The sequence below is a fragment of the Sciurus vulgaris genome (genome assembly GCF_902686455.1).
Source record: "Sciurus vulgaris genome assembly, chromosome: 4".
Lineage (NCBI taxonomy): Eukaryota > Metazoa > Chordata > Mammalia > Rodentia > Sciuridae > Sciurus > Sciurus vulgaris.
Genome location: NC_136464.1, coordinates 149,360,391 through 149,378,799, shown reverse-complemented (window position 1 = coordinate 149,378,799; position 18,409 = coordinate 149,360,391). Strand labels below are relative to the sequence as shown.

Here is an 18,409-nt window from a genome sequence, read left to right as displayed (position 1 = left end):
ATAAAAGTCCAATAATACCATGGTTATGGGAAAATTACTGAGTTTTTGGATCACACATGGTTTATCCAATTCTTAACATTTACAGTCCTCCTTAGATGTTCTAAATTTATATTGCAGGGATTATTTGTGTATATTCTAAAACAAGTGTTTCCTACCATACAATCTTATATTATTTCTTATCTCTAAAATGGAGATCATGAAAGTATCTACCCCATTCATTTATTATAAAATGTTAAATGTAAAGTTCATAAAAGGGTGCTGAAAATATGCTAGCTATAATTATTGTTTATTTTTGCTATTATTATCCATGTTTTGGTAATTGGAAGGGGAAAGCAAGAAGGAAGAAAAATATATTGCTGTTCCTTTCTGTTGGATAAAAGAGTGCCTGGTGAGATGGACTATTGAGTGGTAGAGTACTTGTCTAGCATGTGCAAGGAAGACTTAAAATTGCTATTATGGTTCAGAAATTGATTTAATGCTTTTTTCTGAAAGTGATTATTTTTATAAAGTTTCGCATTTTCCATTTAATAAGATTATTTTTATATTAATAGGTCAATATTCAGTTTTTTAAAATGCAGATTGTGTTTTCAGTAATAGGCTGTATAATACAATGCTGAAGAGCCCACTTCTGCCAGGCTCAGTGGCACATGTCTATAATCCCAGTGACTCAGAAGGCTGAGACAGGAGGATTGCAAGTTCAAGGCCAGCTTCAGCAACTTAGTGAGGCCCTGTCTCAAAATAAAAAACATCAAGGGCTGGGGATACAGCTCAATTGTAGAACACACCTGGGTTCAGTCCCCAGTGCTCCCCCAACCCCCCAAAAAAAAAAACCCTGAAAAACAAAAACACTCATACTTCTCTTTCCCAGAAACAATAGTTGTGAATTTGGCATATAGTCTTCTGGTCCATATTTTCTTACTTTACTACATGTACATATTATACAAATAGAAAAATAACACTAAATATTGTTTACTTATAATAGTGTATTAGAGATGCCATTCAGTTCATATCATTTTATATCTTGTCTTTTTAAAAAATTGATACTGTTTTTGAATCAGAAATAATCCCATATGGTCACCCAGCATAATAAAGAGGTGCAGCAAAGAAAGGATGATATTTTCAGTTAATGATGCTATGTCAATTAGATATCTATTTGGGGGAAAAACATATCTCCACCCATCTCTTAAACATATTCCAAACTCAATTTCACATGTATTTCAGGCTTAATTATAAATAAAAATATTAAAGCTTTTAGAAGAAAATGGAGAGTGCCTTCATGATCTTTAGGACACAAAAAATGTTAAACGTAAAAGAAAAAAAAAAGGATTATCAAAAGATAGCACTAACATAATAAAAGTGGTCACAGAATGGGAGAAGGTATTTGTAGTACCTATATCCAATGAGAGACTGATACCTATAATATATTAACAGTTCTCCAATACATTAATGATTCTCCAAATCAGTAAGAAAAAGCCAGGTAACTCAAAGAAAAAGGGGGGCGGGTGGTACAGAACATTTTAACAGGCACTTTGTAAAAGAGCACATTGAAATGACAGTAAGTGTATGCAAAGGTGATCAACTTCCATAGATATCAGGGAAACTGAAACCCTTCTGAGACACTATTGCACACATACATATACACATACACCAAAATGGCTAAAATGAAAGGCAACTAGTATTAAGTTGGTAAGAGAGTAATGAAGCAATGGTTCTTTCATACACTGCTGGTGGGAGTACAAATTAGTACAACCGCTTGGGAAAACCATTTGGCAGTATCTGCTGAAAGTAAACATGTTTATACCCTGTGATGGAGCAATTACAAGGAAATGCATGCATATTTTGTCATAAAGGTGAGTGTGTGTGTGTATTCATTCATATATTATGAATAGTTGTGCTATGCACAACTATTCATCATATACCCAAACAACCCAAATGACTCTCAAAAACAAAAGATAGATACATTATGGTATATTCTCTCACACACAATGCTGCAGTAAGAACAAATGATCTACAGCTATATGCAATACTATGCATGAATTTCACTTCTGTAATATAAAGAAACCGTAAACCAAAGAGATCATACTCTATAATTCCATTTATATAAAGTTCCAAATCACACAAAACTGAACAGGGGCTGTGATGGGGGGAGCCTAAGTATAGATTATTTTATGTATACGTTATATTATCCAAAAAATATTGTTTTGAGGTCTACCCATGATGGATCTTAGAGATTATTTATTCATACCAGTGACCATAGTTTGTATACTGATTACCTTATTGGACTTGTAGGTTGTTGGCCATTTTTTTCTCTATTTCAAATAATGCTGTAGTCAAGGTGTTTTATTATTTGGTGGTGATGGGGATTGAATTCAGGGCCTGGTTCGTGCTAGGTACATGCACTACCATTGACTGTGCCCTGCAATATTCTTTTATATGACTTTTTATGAAAATATGAGTTTCTGTAGGAAACTTTCCTGTGTCAGGGTATGCTTATGTTCAACTCTATTGATGATATCATATAGTCCGTTAAATGATTATTTATTTATAAGCCCATCAGGAGTGTTGGAGTGTTTTCATTACACTATAGTCTTACTATCACTTAAGAGTTTTCAAAATTTTAAAATATTTGTTCATCTTATGTGTATGAAATGCTGTTTATAACTTGCATTACCTGATGACCAGTGTATTTGAATATCTTTCCACATGTTATAGTTCATATAAATTTCCTCTTGTGTATTCTTAAAATTTTCACTTTTAGGAAGTATCTATTAATTTTTATTGTGCATTTTTCTAATGATAAATTTTATATTTATATGCAGTTTTCTTTGATTAGCAGTCCATATATTCATGAAGGCTCCTCCACTTTGTGATTTTAAGCTGTTAGAATTTCAGCTAAAAATTTAGAGTAATTCAAGCCTCTGAAGAATATTTTTCCTTCAGATTTTTATATTTTTTTTGTTGTTGTTTGCCTGCCCATTACTCTATCCTGTTTTACCGATACATTCCCCAACTCCAACCATCTTTTGGAAGTGATATGAGGAAGGGGAAAATAATAGAAAAATGAATGATAACTTGACAAGTGTAAAATTATAGCTATATGTAGAAAGCTTGAAAATATTCTTATGACTCTGGTTGGCTTTACTTTTTATTTGAGATACATTCTAGATTTAGCACTGTTCAGCCAAAGGCCAATTATTTCATCAATATTGTTGTCCAAATTGTTGTATATTTCTAGGCCCACCATAAGTGGCAGATCCTCATCACTTCATGATTAGTTGTGCATATGTGCTCTGCACGGTGCCTGTTATTCTCTGAATTCTCCAGTTTCGTGTACCCATTATTTCTGCAGAGAAACTACATTAACAGTTGAAAACCTCTTTACCCAGTGCCACTGAATTTTATTGTTTCTGTGACTTTAGAAAATTTTCAAGCATTTAATAGCTGTGTTTCCCAAATTCAGAAGACAGTTGGTCTGGAGTAAAAAGAGATAATTTAAGCAGTGCTTTCTCATTTATCTTCTGGGAAGATGCAGTAAAAACAGCAAGGGCCTGGAGTTCCTGAGCTGTTTGTGTCACAGAGTCTTTGAGGTTGGGGAACCTTCCTCAAAGAACATCCTGGCCCAGATTTCTCCCTCTTGCCTCTGACTTAAATAGGACCAGTGCCAGAAGAAGAGCACATGATTCTTGTCCATGGTCACAGAATCTTGGTTGTTCTTGCCGAAGGTTTGAGCATATTCTCTTAGCAGGAACTGTGGGAGAGGGGTGCCAGCACAGCACAGCTTCACCAGGAACCTCTTCCTAGAATAGAATCAGATTTTTTTTTGAAGGGTTTGACAGAAGTTAATGAAGAAATTTAAGTCTTAAATCAGTGTAGAATGTCTAAAATCCTCAATTTATTAAAGTCAGAAGTCTCTATGAGATTTAAGAAGGATGTAAAGAAGTATTTATTTATTTATTTAGTTAGTTAGTTATATGTGGTGCTGAGAATTGAACCCAGTGCCTCACACATGCCAGGCAAGTAAGTGCTTTACCACTAAGCCACAACCCCAGCCCAAGAAATAGTCATGTCTTGTTTTATGAACAAATTGGTATGAACTCTGGCTATTACTTTGGAAGTGATAATTTAAAAGTATGTTCTATATTTTTAAAAAATTTTTCAAATGTTTATAGAATGTAAGTTCCTGAGTGTGTTGATCCTGGATTTGATTTTATATGTATCTTATAAGTGATAAGGATTTTCATTTCCCTAAGCACCATACAACTTATGTTTCTGATTCTCTGAAAAATCTTTGCTTTTGCCCCCCTCCCCATTTTCTTTTCCTGTAACAGTTTTAACCCTCCCTACTCCCTACCCTTGACTTTTTCATGCTATCGATTATATGGAGAAATCAGGTGTTTTGTCCTCTAGAATGTTATACATTTTGGATTTGAATCTCTGTTGTAGTGGTGGTTAACTTGATCTTGTATTACCAAAATTCATTGTAAAACTGGTTTTTAGATCTAAAGGCTGGCTTTGATTCAAACTTTTCTTTCTTTCCCTTTTACTTTTTCCTCTCTTTTTCTTTTTTTTCCTTTGTTTTCTTCTCCTTCCCTCCCTCTCTTTCTTTCATTTTTCCTTCCCTAAGATCTTTTGTATTATGAACCTTTTATTGCCTCACAAAAAATGTGCATAATAAGATTGATGTAAGAATTCTGTTGGTTCACTTTCTCTGTTGATATAGAGATGCCCATTAGAATCATTTTATGTCTGGTGAGAGTAGGGAAAACATCTATTAAAAAACAGAAAAAAATCTCAAACCCTTCTACATTTAATCAGATATGGTAAGAATCAATACCTTTAATACATTTAATATGTAATTAGTGAAAAAATTTACTTTTATGCAAATGCTTTGGGAGTGTATCTACTGGATAAAATGAAGCATATTTAGAATTATTAAGAACTGTAGCGATGTTTGAGGCTGCTGTGGTAGAACAGAAAAAGTGCTGACATGATCCTGGAAGGTCAAATCATTTTCTCCCTCCCTCCCTTGGCGCACATGCGTTCTCTCTCTCTCTCTCTCTCTCTCTCTTTCTCACTCGCACTATCTCATACACACACACACACACACAAATAATAGTATGTATTATTGGATTGTTTTTAATGACTAAAGATTCATTTGGAAGCAGTCTAGACCCTGGTAATTAGTTATATTTAATCTGAAGTGTGTTACAGTATTATAGAATTTGTTTTTTCAATTTAGGTCTTCAGAGTAAATTTAAGAAAACTAAAGCAATAATATCATGAATTATATTGGGGTGTGTCTTTTTACTTTTAAGCTCGTTTTTGGAGTAATGAGAGACTCAACAGAATTTTAGTATAGAGTGACTTTTTTATTAAAAGGACTTTAAAAGTAATACTGTGTGGAATTCTTACTAATTTCCCCCCCTCCATTACTTTCAGCTTCACTTACCTCTTAATTCCCCTTTGCCTGGAAGTGAACTGACCAAGGAACCTTTTCGCTGGGATCAGAGACTGTTTGCATTAGTGTTGCGGTTGCCTGGCACCATGTCAGTAGAATCAGAACAGTTGACAGGTGTGCCTTTGGATGACTCTGCAATCACACCAATGTGTGAAGTGACAGGCGGTAAGTTTTTGCTGATAGTAATTGAAGGACTTAAAGCAGAGTATATCTGTATGTGTTAAAATGTAAGTTTCAAAAATTCCATGTTTGTTTTTGTTTAATAAATTGAACATTAGGAATTAATAGACATATAGTTTTAAAATTACATCATTGATAATGGTGTGTGATCTTGATATGAATACTTGTGGTTACTATTGACTCTCATAATGAATGGTATTTTTTTTATCCATATAGAAAATGCTGATATTTGAAGTTAAGTTTTCCTACCTACAAAAATTGTCAATGATTTTTGAAGTGCTAAAGCATTATTTTCTGTGAACTGTGTTTTTAGAAGCCTTTCATTACCCATTTGATGGGATATACCTGGTTAAGTGATGTTTTTCTCAGAGGTAAGGAGGTTAGGTAGATAGGTGAAGGAAATGGGTAAGAGGTTTTATCCAGCTTTTGTGTCACTTATTCATCAAGTCAGGTAGCCACCATGCTTAGTGAACATAAATAGGCACAGATTAATTTCATATAGATATGTATCAAGTGCCTACTGTGCGTCAGTTATTATTCCATGGTTTAGCGCTTCAGTAATGAATAAGAAATGCCAAGGGGTTTTTGTTTTCGGGGAACATTTTAGTTCTCATTTAAGGAATTTGATATTAAAATTGTCTAAGTCTGGCATTCCACCGTTTGAACTGTAAGAGGGACCTCCAACATAGGCTTTAGACGCCATCAGTGCTCTAGTGAGAGCCTAGCTACATGAGTTAAGAAAAAATACAAGTTCTAATTAATACTTCAGATGCCTTTCTTTTAAAATTCTATGGGTTTCAGAAATGTGCAAAATTCTCAGGCAAAAAGGATTGTGTGTATGTGTGTATCCATATATATACTTGCACACACACACACCTACACATATACAAAGACAAGGATGAGGTAATTGTTATTCACACTATTAATGCTCCCATTTTATAGAAATACTCTGAACTGTTGTAATGCCTTCACAATTTACAAAATTAAAAAAAAAGGTATGTGTGTATTTTTTTGAGGAACAGCTTATCATCTACATTTTGAAAATACACTGCTAGCAATTTCCTATACATGTATAACATTGTTCAGCAGTAGTCCCTGTGGTTTCTTTGGGGAATCCACATTTGTGTTCATGAAATTTTAGTTTTCAGCTTTGAACTGACCTTCTTTGTTAATATCTTTTTTTTTTTTTTTTTTTTTTTTTTTAAACTCTAGGGTTTTTACTTAACAGATTGCAAAAGGCTTAAAGGCTGTACTTTAGACATTCTCACATTGGACATTGTTTTCTTTGAATTACTTGGTTTGAACTTAGAATTATGATGAAGTTATGGCACTATATGTACTATAACTTTTGTCTTCAGTGATCAAGAATATTCAGAGTGTGAAATCAAGTGAGTGGTACAGTCAGAAAATGTCTGAAAAGAACCTTGAAAATCATGTATTAGTTGATATCCTTGCCTTTGGGCAGTAATGTACTAAAGTTATTTTGTTTATTCTTTGAAAGGAACATCTCCAGAGGAGAAGATTCCGAAGTCACCCTTGGTAATATCTTTCAATGACCCAAAATTTTAGTCAAGAAATTAGGAAGTTTTCCCTAAATATACTTCCTGGATCCTTCCTCATGTAGTCATTCATTTGCCCCTCTTCATGCTCTTGCAAGGAACAGTGGGAAACTGCACAAATGCCACTCACCTTTTCATATATCTGAATAATGTGTTTTCTTTCTTTTTTAATTTAAAAGAAAGAATGTTCACTAAAGAAAGGTTTTGGAGAAAAAGCACCAGGAAAGTAGCAAGAACAAAAAGTGAAAATCCATTGGTACTGTACTATACAAATATGTGAACAGTACTAACAATTCCTGTGTTGTTGTTTTTCTAACTTAGTGCGAGGTAGGCTATGTTCATTATTTTTTCCCATTAAAGAGTAATACATATTTATTAAGGAACAATTGGAAAGAAATTCACCTGTATTGCCAAAATAATAAATGTTATATTTTATTTATGCTTTTAAAAATGTGCAATTGTCATTGTAAGCATTGTTCTTTTGTTATCAGGTAATTTTGTGAGTGCCTCCTCTGCCTGTTTAACTGTTCTAAATGCTGGAAATACATTAGGAATGATAGTCAGAAAACTTGTATCTTTGGACTGGATTATAGATAATAATCATGTCAAATGAATAAATCATACTTTAGGGGGTGCTGCTGTTATGAAGAGGAAAAATTAAGGATTTGGGAGTAGAGAGCAACTTGAGACTGAGAAGGAATATTCTTAGGTAATTTTCCTCTGAGGAAGTAACATTTGAACAGAGTTTGGAAAGATGCAGTAGCCTCAGGAAGATCTATAAAGACAAGTAATAAGGGAAGAGATGTGCTGTGTGTATTTGAGAGTAACAGGAAGACTGATGTGGCCAGAATGTATATAGGAGTAGAAAAAGTAACATCTAGGTTTAGAGAGAAGCAATGTGTTAGTCAGCTTTTTGTCACTGTGACCAAAATACCTGACAGGACAAAATAAAAGAGTAAAAGTTTATTTTGGCTCATGGTTTCAGAGCTTCATTCTACAGTAAGCCAACTCCATTGCTCTGGACCCAAAGTGAGACAGAACATCTTGGTGGGAGGGCATTGCTGCTCCATTAATTTTGTCTAGGAAGCAGAGAGTGGGGAAGCGGCCACGAGGAAGACGAACTCTTCCAGGGCATACCCCAGTGACCCACCCCACCTGCCTATAAATCCTGTCCATCAGCCCATTCAAATAGGATGGACCTGTTAGGTCACAGCTCTCAATCTTACCATTTTATGTGAATATTTCTGCATTAACACAGGAGCTTGGAAGAGGGGGAACCTCATTATCCACACTGTAATAGGCAGGCAGGGACAAATATTGAATTGTCTTTTAGGTCATAATGAATATTTCTTATTTTCCTAGTGTGATGGGAAGCCATTAGAGGATCACGTCAACTTTTAGATAAGAATATATTATAGAGTGGCAAGAATGGAAACAGGGAGACAAGTAAGAGGTGACAGTGCTTTGGTTGAGAGTGCTATACTTAGAGGTGGTAAGAAGTAGATAGATGCAAACAGATGTCCTCATTGAGGACAGCGAGGGAAGAAGGAATCAGGCATGATTCCCAGATGGTTCAGTTGGCCTGAACAACTAGAGATGAATGACTATGCCGTAAACTCAGATGGGTACACTGGGGAGAGGCGGAGGTTATAGAGATTATATCCAGAATAAATTTCTAATACTTGTATTACAGTACTCTGGTTTGAATCTTGGCTGTACCACTGTACTAACTTGAATAAGTTGGTTAAACTCTGTGACTTAAGTGTTCTCATTTGTAAAATGGAGAAATAACCCATACAGTTGTTGCTAGGATTAAATAAATTAACATGATAAAACAATTAGAACAGTGTCAAACACATTGATTCTCAGTAATTGTAGGTTTTTTGATTACAGTTATTGTATACAGGTGAGTTTGCTACATAATACTTACTTTCTAAGTAAAGCTAACTTTGAAGATTTGAGTCACTACTCCCTTTTTATTTAGCCACCATTATAAATCACATTAAAAATAAGTTGATATCAGTACTTTAATATGTCAAATATATGTAGCTTGTATTCTGAAATTATTGATTGATTTGTGTAAGGGTAGGACGTCTGAGCTTATTACAAATAACATTGTAAGATGGTAGGTTGAAGATTTTTTTGCTGTCAAGGTTTTTAGTGTTGGTCTGGATCAGCATTGTAGAATAAATATAATTCAGGTTTCATGTTATTATAAATTTCATAGTAACCACATTAAAGATAAAAACAGGTGAAATTGTGAATGAGATTTTATTTAAGTCAGTATATCCAAAATATCATTTCAACATGAAATTTACATTTTTCACACTAAATCTACAAAATCAGGCGTATAGTTTACATTTACTATACATGTCATTTTGGACTAGCCATGCTTGAAGTTCTCAATTGCCACATCTATCTCTTGTCCACAATATCAGACTTCAAAGATCTAGATGCTTGTGTTGAAAATCTGTTTAAATGATCCTAACTAATATATCTTTGGGAGAGGTTTTAGGTTTTTGATCCCCAATCCTGGGGCTCAAACTCAGGGCCTTGTAATATGCTAGTCCAGCATTCTATCATTGAGTCATATCCAGCCCTAAGTTGTTGTTTTTGTAATTGCTAGTATTTTAGTACTTTTGAATTAAAAGTGTGTAGATTAAAATATTCAAAAGGAGAATTAATTTAAGATAGGTAATGTTAAAGTATATAAGCCAAATGAAATTCAGAAATGTATATTGTACCATTTATATATTAGAATGCCATATTTAAAATATATAGTGACTGCCAGTAAACCAGTTAAGTAATTATTAAGTGTCGGCTATGTGCTTTGCATTCATCTTAGGGATAAATCTTTGTTAAATGAGAATAAGATTTGGGGGGAATTTGTACTACTAGATGTTATTTATGTGTATATTAAAGACAAATTATATTGGATAATAATTGGAGATAGAGAGAATGTGTAATTCTCCACCACCACACTGTGGTTTGTTGAGATCAAGATTTTATAGTCAGTCTACCTGTAATTAGAAGAAAAAAATTACCTATTCTCACAAAATGGGATTTTTGGTTGGTTGGAAATAATAATTTTTTGTTTGTTCTTCCTTAAGATTATAGAATAAGTCAATCTTACCATTGAATTTTTTTGTTAGTGTTGTCAGAAACTTCACCATAGTTCTTGTTAAAGGCAGGAATTCTTACAACTAACTCGTTTACTTTATTCTTTTTTTTTTTTTTTTTTAAATCTCAGGCCGCTCATACTCCGTATGTTCTCCAAGAATGCTTAATCAGTGTCTGGAGTCGTTGGTGCAGAAAGTACAAAGTGGGGTGGTAATAAACTTTGAAAAAGCAGGACCAGATCCTTCCCCTGTAGAAGGTATTATTGCACTTTTCTTACAGACATTCTAAATGTGCTTTATCAATTATTAGAACTGAAAAATTATTATATATTGGCCTTAAGATTAATAAGGCCAAGTTATTGAGAAGGGACTATTAAATAGGAATGTCAAGGTAAACTGATGGGTGGTTTAGTAGATTACCTTTTTATATTAGTTATTGTTTATAGCCTGAAAGATGAGTAAGAGCCAAACACCTTTTTAAGCCTTTACAGATAAGCAAATTTTAATTTTACATTTTAATATTATATCATTGTTTCTTTCCATTATATTTGCTTTTACCATGTCCCTTAATTCTCAGAGTGTTCAACTGTAGATATTTAATTCCTTAGCTACTGTTGTTCAAAGGATCAAGTTGATGAGATCCTAATTGTTTGGGTGGATCCAAAAATGGGGAACCAGCCTTTGCCATTAAACTTATAACTCTAACTTAGCCACACTTGGCTATATTCTCAGCTTCTGTGATTGTGAACTATTTGCAATAGCCAGTGGGTCTAAGAACCGTTGAATATTTTATAACTGAAACCTTCTGTATTGTATGAAACTTATTTCAAAAATTAGAAAGTCATTAATGACACGTGATATAGGTGATACACTGGAGTGATCATGGAAGAAGAGAAAGGTCAGAGATGAAAGAATGGGTACTTTCAGAGGGTGTTAAAGGGAAGTAGCAGAAGATGATAAGATTGAGTTGTATCACTGTATCTGGTTTAAAAAAAAGTTAAAAAAAGTTTTAATTAAATTGTTAGAATATATTCATTTTAAAATTATTTTAATGCTTGGCTTAGGCAACTAAGTGAATATCTATTGAATTGTTGAAGAGAGTCAATATTTTGCTAGTAATTATTCTAGATTAAGGGCAGTTGATTTGAATCTAGATTTGCATATTAAGTGTTTAGGCTTTAGTTTAAAATGATTTGCAAGGAATATTCAGTTAGCACTTTTTTTTTTTTTTTTTTTTTTTGTTGATGGACCTTTTTATTTATTTTTATGCGATATTGAGAATTGAACCCAGGGCCTTACTGCATGCCAGGCAAGCACTCTGCCACCGAGCCACAACCCCAACCCCTAGCACTTGTTTTGATGCTGTTTTGGAACTCTAAACATAATTGCAAGATGATGAAGGTGGCATATTGGTTGCTTGGCCTTATCATTTGGTGGGGAAACATTCATTAAACAGATAAGTACCATAAAGTATTTTTTACATGTTCTGATAGACAAGCAGAGGATGCTCTGGGACCTTCTTTCAACTGGTGAACTTGTACTTGGAATTTACAGACTTTATTGTCTAGTGAATTGCAGTCTAGTCTGAATGTTAAGCAGTCACAGTATTCTGCCATTTAAGAAAAGGGGAAATCCAGAAATGTACACATTTTAGGGTATATTATAGTTACATAATAATAAAAATAATTTAGCTTTTTGTTTTTTCCTCCCTAATGATATGTGCTTTCTTTGTCTTAATTTCTTTGCTATAGATGGGCAGCCAGATATATCAAGGCCTTTTGGATCTCAGCCTTGGCATAGCTGTCACAAACTCATATATGTCAGACCAAATCCTAAAACCGGGGTTCCTATAGGTCATTGGCCTGTTCCAGAATCTTTTTGGCCAGATCAGAATTCTCCAACACTAGTAAGTACCAGAGAGATGGTGACTATAGTAGTGTTAATCATTTAGGTGCCTTGTGTTATTTCTAAGTATTATTGTCAGTTAAAGGTGTGGCTCATTTGCAGGAATTAGACAGATGTTCAAAGTGCTGTGATATGCTGTTACTTCTTGCTTTAGTATATTGTATTGTTCATAATGAACCAATCGGAAAAAAAGGCATATGTTCCCTTTAGAATCTAATATTGTGCTCATATTTTATTATTATCATCTGGATACAGAGTCATAAATGCAGTAAGATTTCCTTTTTGGACTCTAAACATGATGTAGCCTTGAGGATTTGTCTCTGGGACATAATCTGAAATTTAAATGAAAGCTTAGGAGTAGTTCTGACCATTTGCCTGAGTTCTTTCAGGTCTAAGAAATTCATGTTGGCTTGTATGATTTTAGTTATATTCAGTGTTGTTTTATGAATTATTTTTAGGAACAGTGAAGCTTATGCAGTGATTATGGTGAATTACCAGTTTTCATTATATGGTTCTAATAATAATAGGGTACATTTTACAAATTAATATTTTTGGGGGTCTTGGTGCACTTTTTTTTTATTTTAAATCTTAGAATTTTTTATTTTTTTCTTTTCTTTCTAATATCTGGGGACGCCAAGGGATATTCTGTTGGGAGAGCATGACAATAGTTCTCTTTGATTTTACTTAGATAATAAGAGTTACATTTCAAAAAGCATTAAGCAGTCTTGAATAATGTTTCATACAACTATTATTTATGAAATAAGTGGAACCCTTTTGAAACCTTTTGTAAACTAAACCTTGTATCAGTTACATAAGGTTTATAAACTTAGGTCCATTATCAAGGTTTATTCATTTAGGGATTTAATGAAGTAGCACATGAAATTAAGGTCTTAGAAATTTTATTGAGGCATCTTGTCTATTTTCTTCTTTTTAAAATTGAACCATTGTAGTTTTTTAGTCTGGCCTTTTAGTGAAGCTTTTCAGTTTCTTTGGTAGTTTTCCTTTATTTTCTGGAGCCTTTTAACTCTTACCATCCATATTTGTACAAAGTGGTGTTTTGTTGGTTATTCCTTTTATTGTATTTAATACTTATAGCAGTATATACGGTATTTGTCAGACCTTAGTGAAAAGAAATCCAAATCCTTACTAATTAATATTTCTCTGGTGGTCTATTGCAAATTGTTACAAGCCAGAGAAAGTAGGTAGGATTTCAGTTGCAGAAGTAAATAGTATGAGAAAAAACTATGGAAGTAAAAAAGAACATGGTGTATTTAGAGGAGTAACAAGTAGCTGGGCATGTCCTGCACGTGTGTAGGAAATTGAGAATACTGTTAGCTAAATTGCTAATGACTTTAAAAGCAAGGCTAAGGAAAGTGAGCTTTTTTCTAGTGGGATTCCAAAAACAATTGAAAATGTTTTTAACAAAGTGTCACTTTAGAAAAATAAATACGGCTGTTGTTAAGTGTGGCAAAATTAGGAGTGAGCTGGAAGGCAGGGAGATTACATATAGGGCTAATGATATAGTATCACATAAGAGACGCTAAGAGTTTTGATGACAGAGAATCATCAAAATGAGATAATATTGGGGAAAAACCTGGCAAAATTTAGTAACTGAAGGTTATCAGGGGAAACAATGTTTGTAAATTATAACTATATCAGATAAGAAGTGTTAAATGTGATTTATTAGAAATTGGTTCTGAATTTGAATCATGGCTATGTGTCTTTGGTTAATTATTTTCTCTAAGACTCAGTTTCCCATCTGTTGAGATAGTTTCTATCTCATAGCATTGTTAGGGGATGAGATGAAATATGTACAAGATTTCTTTACCAAGTTTTAGAGAATTTTTCTTTCTACTTTTCCTTTTGGGTCTCAGTATTTTCATTAAAAAAATAAATACGTTTCATGGACTGAAACATATTAGATGCAACTAGGCACAGGAGCACAACAGAAATAAGACATTACTTAATTTTTTTTTTTTTTTTTTTTTTTTTTTTGGTACTGGGGGTTGAACCCAGGATGCTTTACCACTAAGCTGTATCCTCAGTCCTTTTCATTTTGAGACGGGGATTTACTAAGTTGCTGAGTCTGGCCTGGAACTTGGCCATCCGTCCGTTTTAGCTTCCTGAGTCCCTGGGATTACGTGTGTGCCACTGAACTCAGTGACAACATACATACACACAACTTAGAATACAGTGTTTCAACTGTAAGAGATGGGTAGGGCAGAGCCAGAGGAAGTGGGGTCCTTGCTGCCTGTGTGTTTGGAGCACAGGTTGGGGACCAGGGTCAGGAAGTCTCTTAGAGATTGGCTCTTCCCAGATCATCTTAAGAATTTAGTGTATTGACAATATGCAAAGGAGAAAATAATAAAGTAGTCAGCATTGATATGTGAAAACACAGGGTCTGTCTATATGCTATGGTGATGGAAAGGCAGACAGGGACCAGATCATCAAGGATCTTTGTATGAGACCCTATTTTAGATGATTGGTATTATTTTTACCAAATAATTTTAGATACAAAAATCATATGAGCATATTTATATTTCAAGGCAGCAGGATTGATTGGAGGGGGCTGACTACACTAAGGAGACTTACTTACAAGAGAGTTGTTTTTGGCCAAAGGCAGCAACTAGTACTATGTACCTGCTGTGTTTTAGAATTAGTGTTATTTTACTTAAGTCTTTGTGACAGTTAAATATAGATGTTGGGGGGATATTAAGGACAGAATCTAGGGTTTTAGAATAGGTTTTGTGATTTGGGGAAAAATAATAAAAAGTATATAATATATGTGAGGGACCTTAGAAGATTCAGTTTACATCAAATAAACAGTTGGATACTTAAATAAAGTAGATCTGATCCCCCACAGTAGAATTGGGAGTCACCAGGGTACAGGTGGTAACTAAAGCCAATGGAATTAATAAATAAATAGAGTTATATATCTTTTTAAAAATTAATTAATTTATTTTTTGTGGTGCTGGGAATTGAACCTGGGGCCTTCTGAATGTGAGGTAAGGACTCTACCAACTGAGCTATATCCCCATCCCTACATATCTTTTTTTTTAATACTGTTTTTTATACCTCTAGTACAGGTGTCTTCAAAGCAGGGTGCATATACCATAGGGATAAACTGAATAATATTCTAGGAAATAGGGAAAGAAACACTAGGACTTAGATTAGTGTTTTATTTTCTCCTAATTAATATATTGATTAAAAAGGTACATTACTCTCTTTATCCTTTATGGTCCCTGTCCTGAAAACCTTATCAGTCGTGAAGAAAATATGAGCTAGAGGGTTACATCTTGAGATTTCTTAGCAGTAGCGCAAAATATAGTGAGGTAGTCATCATTTTGGTTACTTTGTTACTTATATATTATGTATAAGGTATAGCTATATTAGCAACATCAATATACATATCTGAATATTATTGTAAAACTGATCAAGGTATATAATTAGTTTGGAAACTACTCTGTACAAGTAATTAAATTGCTACAAATGAGGACTTGGAGTTGCCGTACATTTCTTATTTCTTGAATATAAAACTTAATTGAATACTTAATTCCAAAATTTTGCTTTTAGCTTCTGATAAATTTGATTCTAAGACTTAAAACGGTTTTCATTTTATACAGATTTTGAAATGTTTTATCTTTTTCTTGTGAATACTATATAATTCAAAAAATTTTAAATTTTCTTTCAGTTCAATTTTTTTCCCGTGTGTATATATATATATTTTTTTTTAATTTATTTTTATTGTAAACAAATGGGATACATGTTGTTTCTCTGTTTGTACATGGAGTAAAGGCATACTGTTTGTGTAATCATACATTTACACAGGGTGATGGTGTTTGATTCATTCTGTTTTTTTTTTCCTCCCCCCCCCACCTGTCCCACCCTTCTTCAGTTCAGTTTTTTTTTAGTAGTAGACAACTTTCAATAGCAACACTAAGGAACTGAATATGTTTTGATAGGCAAGGGTATTTAAAGTGAGTTCATTTCTGGTATTTTGTGTAAATATTAATATGAAGACTTTCCCTTGTAGCCACCTCGTACATCTCATCCTGTAGTGAAGTTTTCCTGTACAGACTGTGAACCAATGGTTATAGACAAACTGCCTTTTGACAAATATGAGTTGGAACCTTCACCACTGACTCAGTTTATCCTGGAAAGGAAATCTCCTCAAACATGTTGGCAGGTGAGTTGAATAATTGTAGTGATTAAAAATTTTAAATGAAATAGATGAAAAGCTAAATTGAACCAGTGGTTTGCATAACATTTTTTGAAGGTTATTAAATATGAAATATTAACCACTCTTTTTAACAGGTATATGTGAGCAATAGTGCAAAATATAGTGAACTTGGTCATCCTTTTGGTTACTTGAAAGCCAGTACAGCACTGAACTGTGTCAACTTATTTGTGATGCCTTACAATTATCCAGTCCTTCTTCCCCTTTTAGGTAAGTCGCTCGTCATGTTCTTACTTGCTCAGCACATATAAAATTACTCCTGAGGACAAACTTTGAGAATATTCCTTTGTTATTTATTTTCCTTCCGAAAATTAATGAAAATATTTTTAATACTTTAAAATATTAAGCTTATTTGAGGAAAATTGTATAATAACCTGTCATATTTGTGATAAATTGAAAGTTGATATTGAAATGTATTTTTTTTCTACAAACTAATGAAGGTATTATATTTAATTTTTAATATTAAATATTTTACTCTTCTGCAACTAAGTTCTTACACAGAATTCATAATATAGGATTTCTTTTGGTGTGTTAGACATTTTGTAGGTACATACTGCATTCACAAAATCTGAGTGCATTTTCTAAGCATTTATCTAACTTTTAATTTTCATTTAGCAAATATTTAGCAAATATTTAGCAAAGGAATTAGTTCCAAAATGTTATGAGAAAGCCTGAGGTTAGTTTCTAGGTACCATCTGGATATTATTATTATTTTTTAAAATATTGTTTTAGATGTTGATAGACATCTATTTTATTCATTCATTTATATGTGGTGCTGAGGATCAAACCCAGTGCCTCACACATCCTAGGCAAGGGCTCTACCACTGAACTATAGCCCTAGCCCTCGATATCATTTTTTGAGGAGTACTATTGGAAAAAAAACTTCATTCTCTCCATGAAAAGCATCAGATTTTCAGGTTATGGTCAAAATATTAGTAGGTATGTTTTAATAGAAAATGTTGCTGGACATGGTGGTACATGCATATAATCCTAGGAGGCTAAGTCGAGAGGATCCCATATTTGAAGCCCATCTTAGCAACTAGCGAGACCCTGTCTGAAGATTAAAAAAGAAAAAAAAAAAAAAAAAAAAAATGACTGGGAGTGTGGTTCAGTGGTAAAGTTCCCCTGGGTTCAATGAAAATTTTAAAAATAAAAAATGGAAAATGTGCACACTTCTTTCTTCAAACAAATTGTTTTGTGTCTAGGTCAGACAGGGCATGGATTTTCCTTGTTTATTTTTATTGTACTTCCTTACTAAATATGATCTTTCAACCGTAGTTAGCACTTTTTCATATTCAAAATGGTATTACAAACACCAAATCTGGAGATTTTGCTGCTTTTAATTTTGTTAAAAACTTTTGACTGATGTTACTATCTCATAAGTAACAAAGCAGACTTCAAAGAGGAGACCTCTTTGATTTGACTTTTATGTGTGAAAACAACATGTGATAATAGTTTATTCAAATATGTATTTCTAGATGACTTGTTTAAAGTGCATAAAGCAAAACCAACATTGAAATGGAGACAGTCATTCGAAAGTTATTTGAAGACAATGCCTCCCTACTATCTCGGGGTAAGAATATTGTTAAAAGTAGAATGCTATAAAATTTTATATTGGCCTAGTGGTTTATTGTAGGTGTTATAAATTTATTGCCATTTATAGTTTAAATGCCTTGAAAATTGATTATACAAATAACTGGTATAGCTGTAATGATAAAGTTGAGATTCAGTGATTTACAAAATAATGATCATGATCTTGAGAAAATTTATATAGTGCTTTCCCTAGGGCAGGTACTATCTCAGGCTCTTTACACGTTAATTCATTTAATTCACAGTCACCCATGAGGTTCTTAGGAATATTTATTTTTCCTGTTTCATAGATGAGGAAACAAAGGCACTAAAAGATTAAGTTAATTTGTCCAAGGCTACATAGCTAATGTATGGGGGGATG

The 18,409-nt window shown here is 33.4% G+C and overlaps 1 protein-coding gene across 1 annotated transcript in view; it reads left to right on the top strand.

Annotated features, from left to right (window-relative positions):
• INTS6 (integrator complex subunit 6) overlaps window positions 1–18,409 on the top strand; it is an 83,931-nt gene that overhangs the window by 49,596 nt on the left and 15,926 nt on the right. Inside the window, exons 5-10 of the mRNA XM_079136150.1 lie at window positions 5,440–5,623; window positions 10,448–10,573; window positions 12,068–12,222; window positions 16,255–16,407; window positions 16,536–16,668; window positions 17,937–18,031. Of these exons, the coding sequence (XP_078992276.1) occupies window positions 5,440–5,623; window positions 10,448–10,573; window positions 12,068–12,222; window positions 16,255–16,407; window positions 16,536–16,668; window positions 17,937–18,031 (846 nt within the window). The remainder of the gene's footprint in view (window positions 1–5,439; window positions 5,624–10,447; window positions 10,574–12,067; window positions 12,223–16,254; window positions 16,408–16,535; window positions 16,669–17,936; window positions 18,032–18,409) is intronic.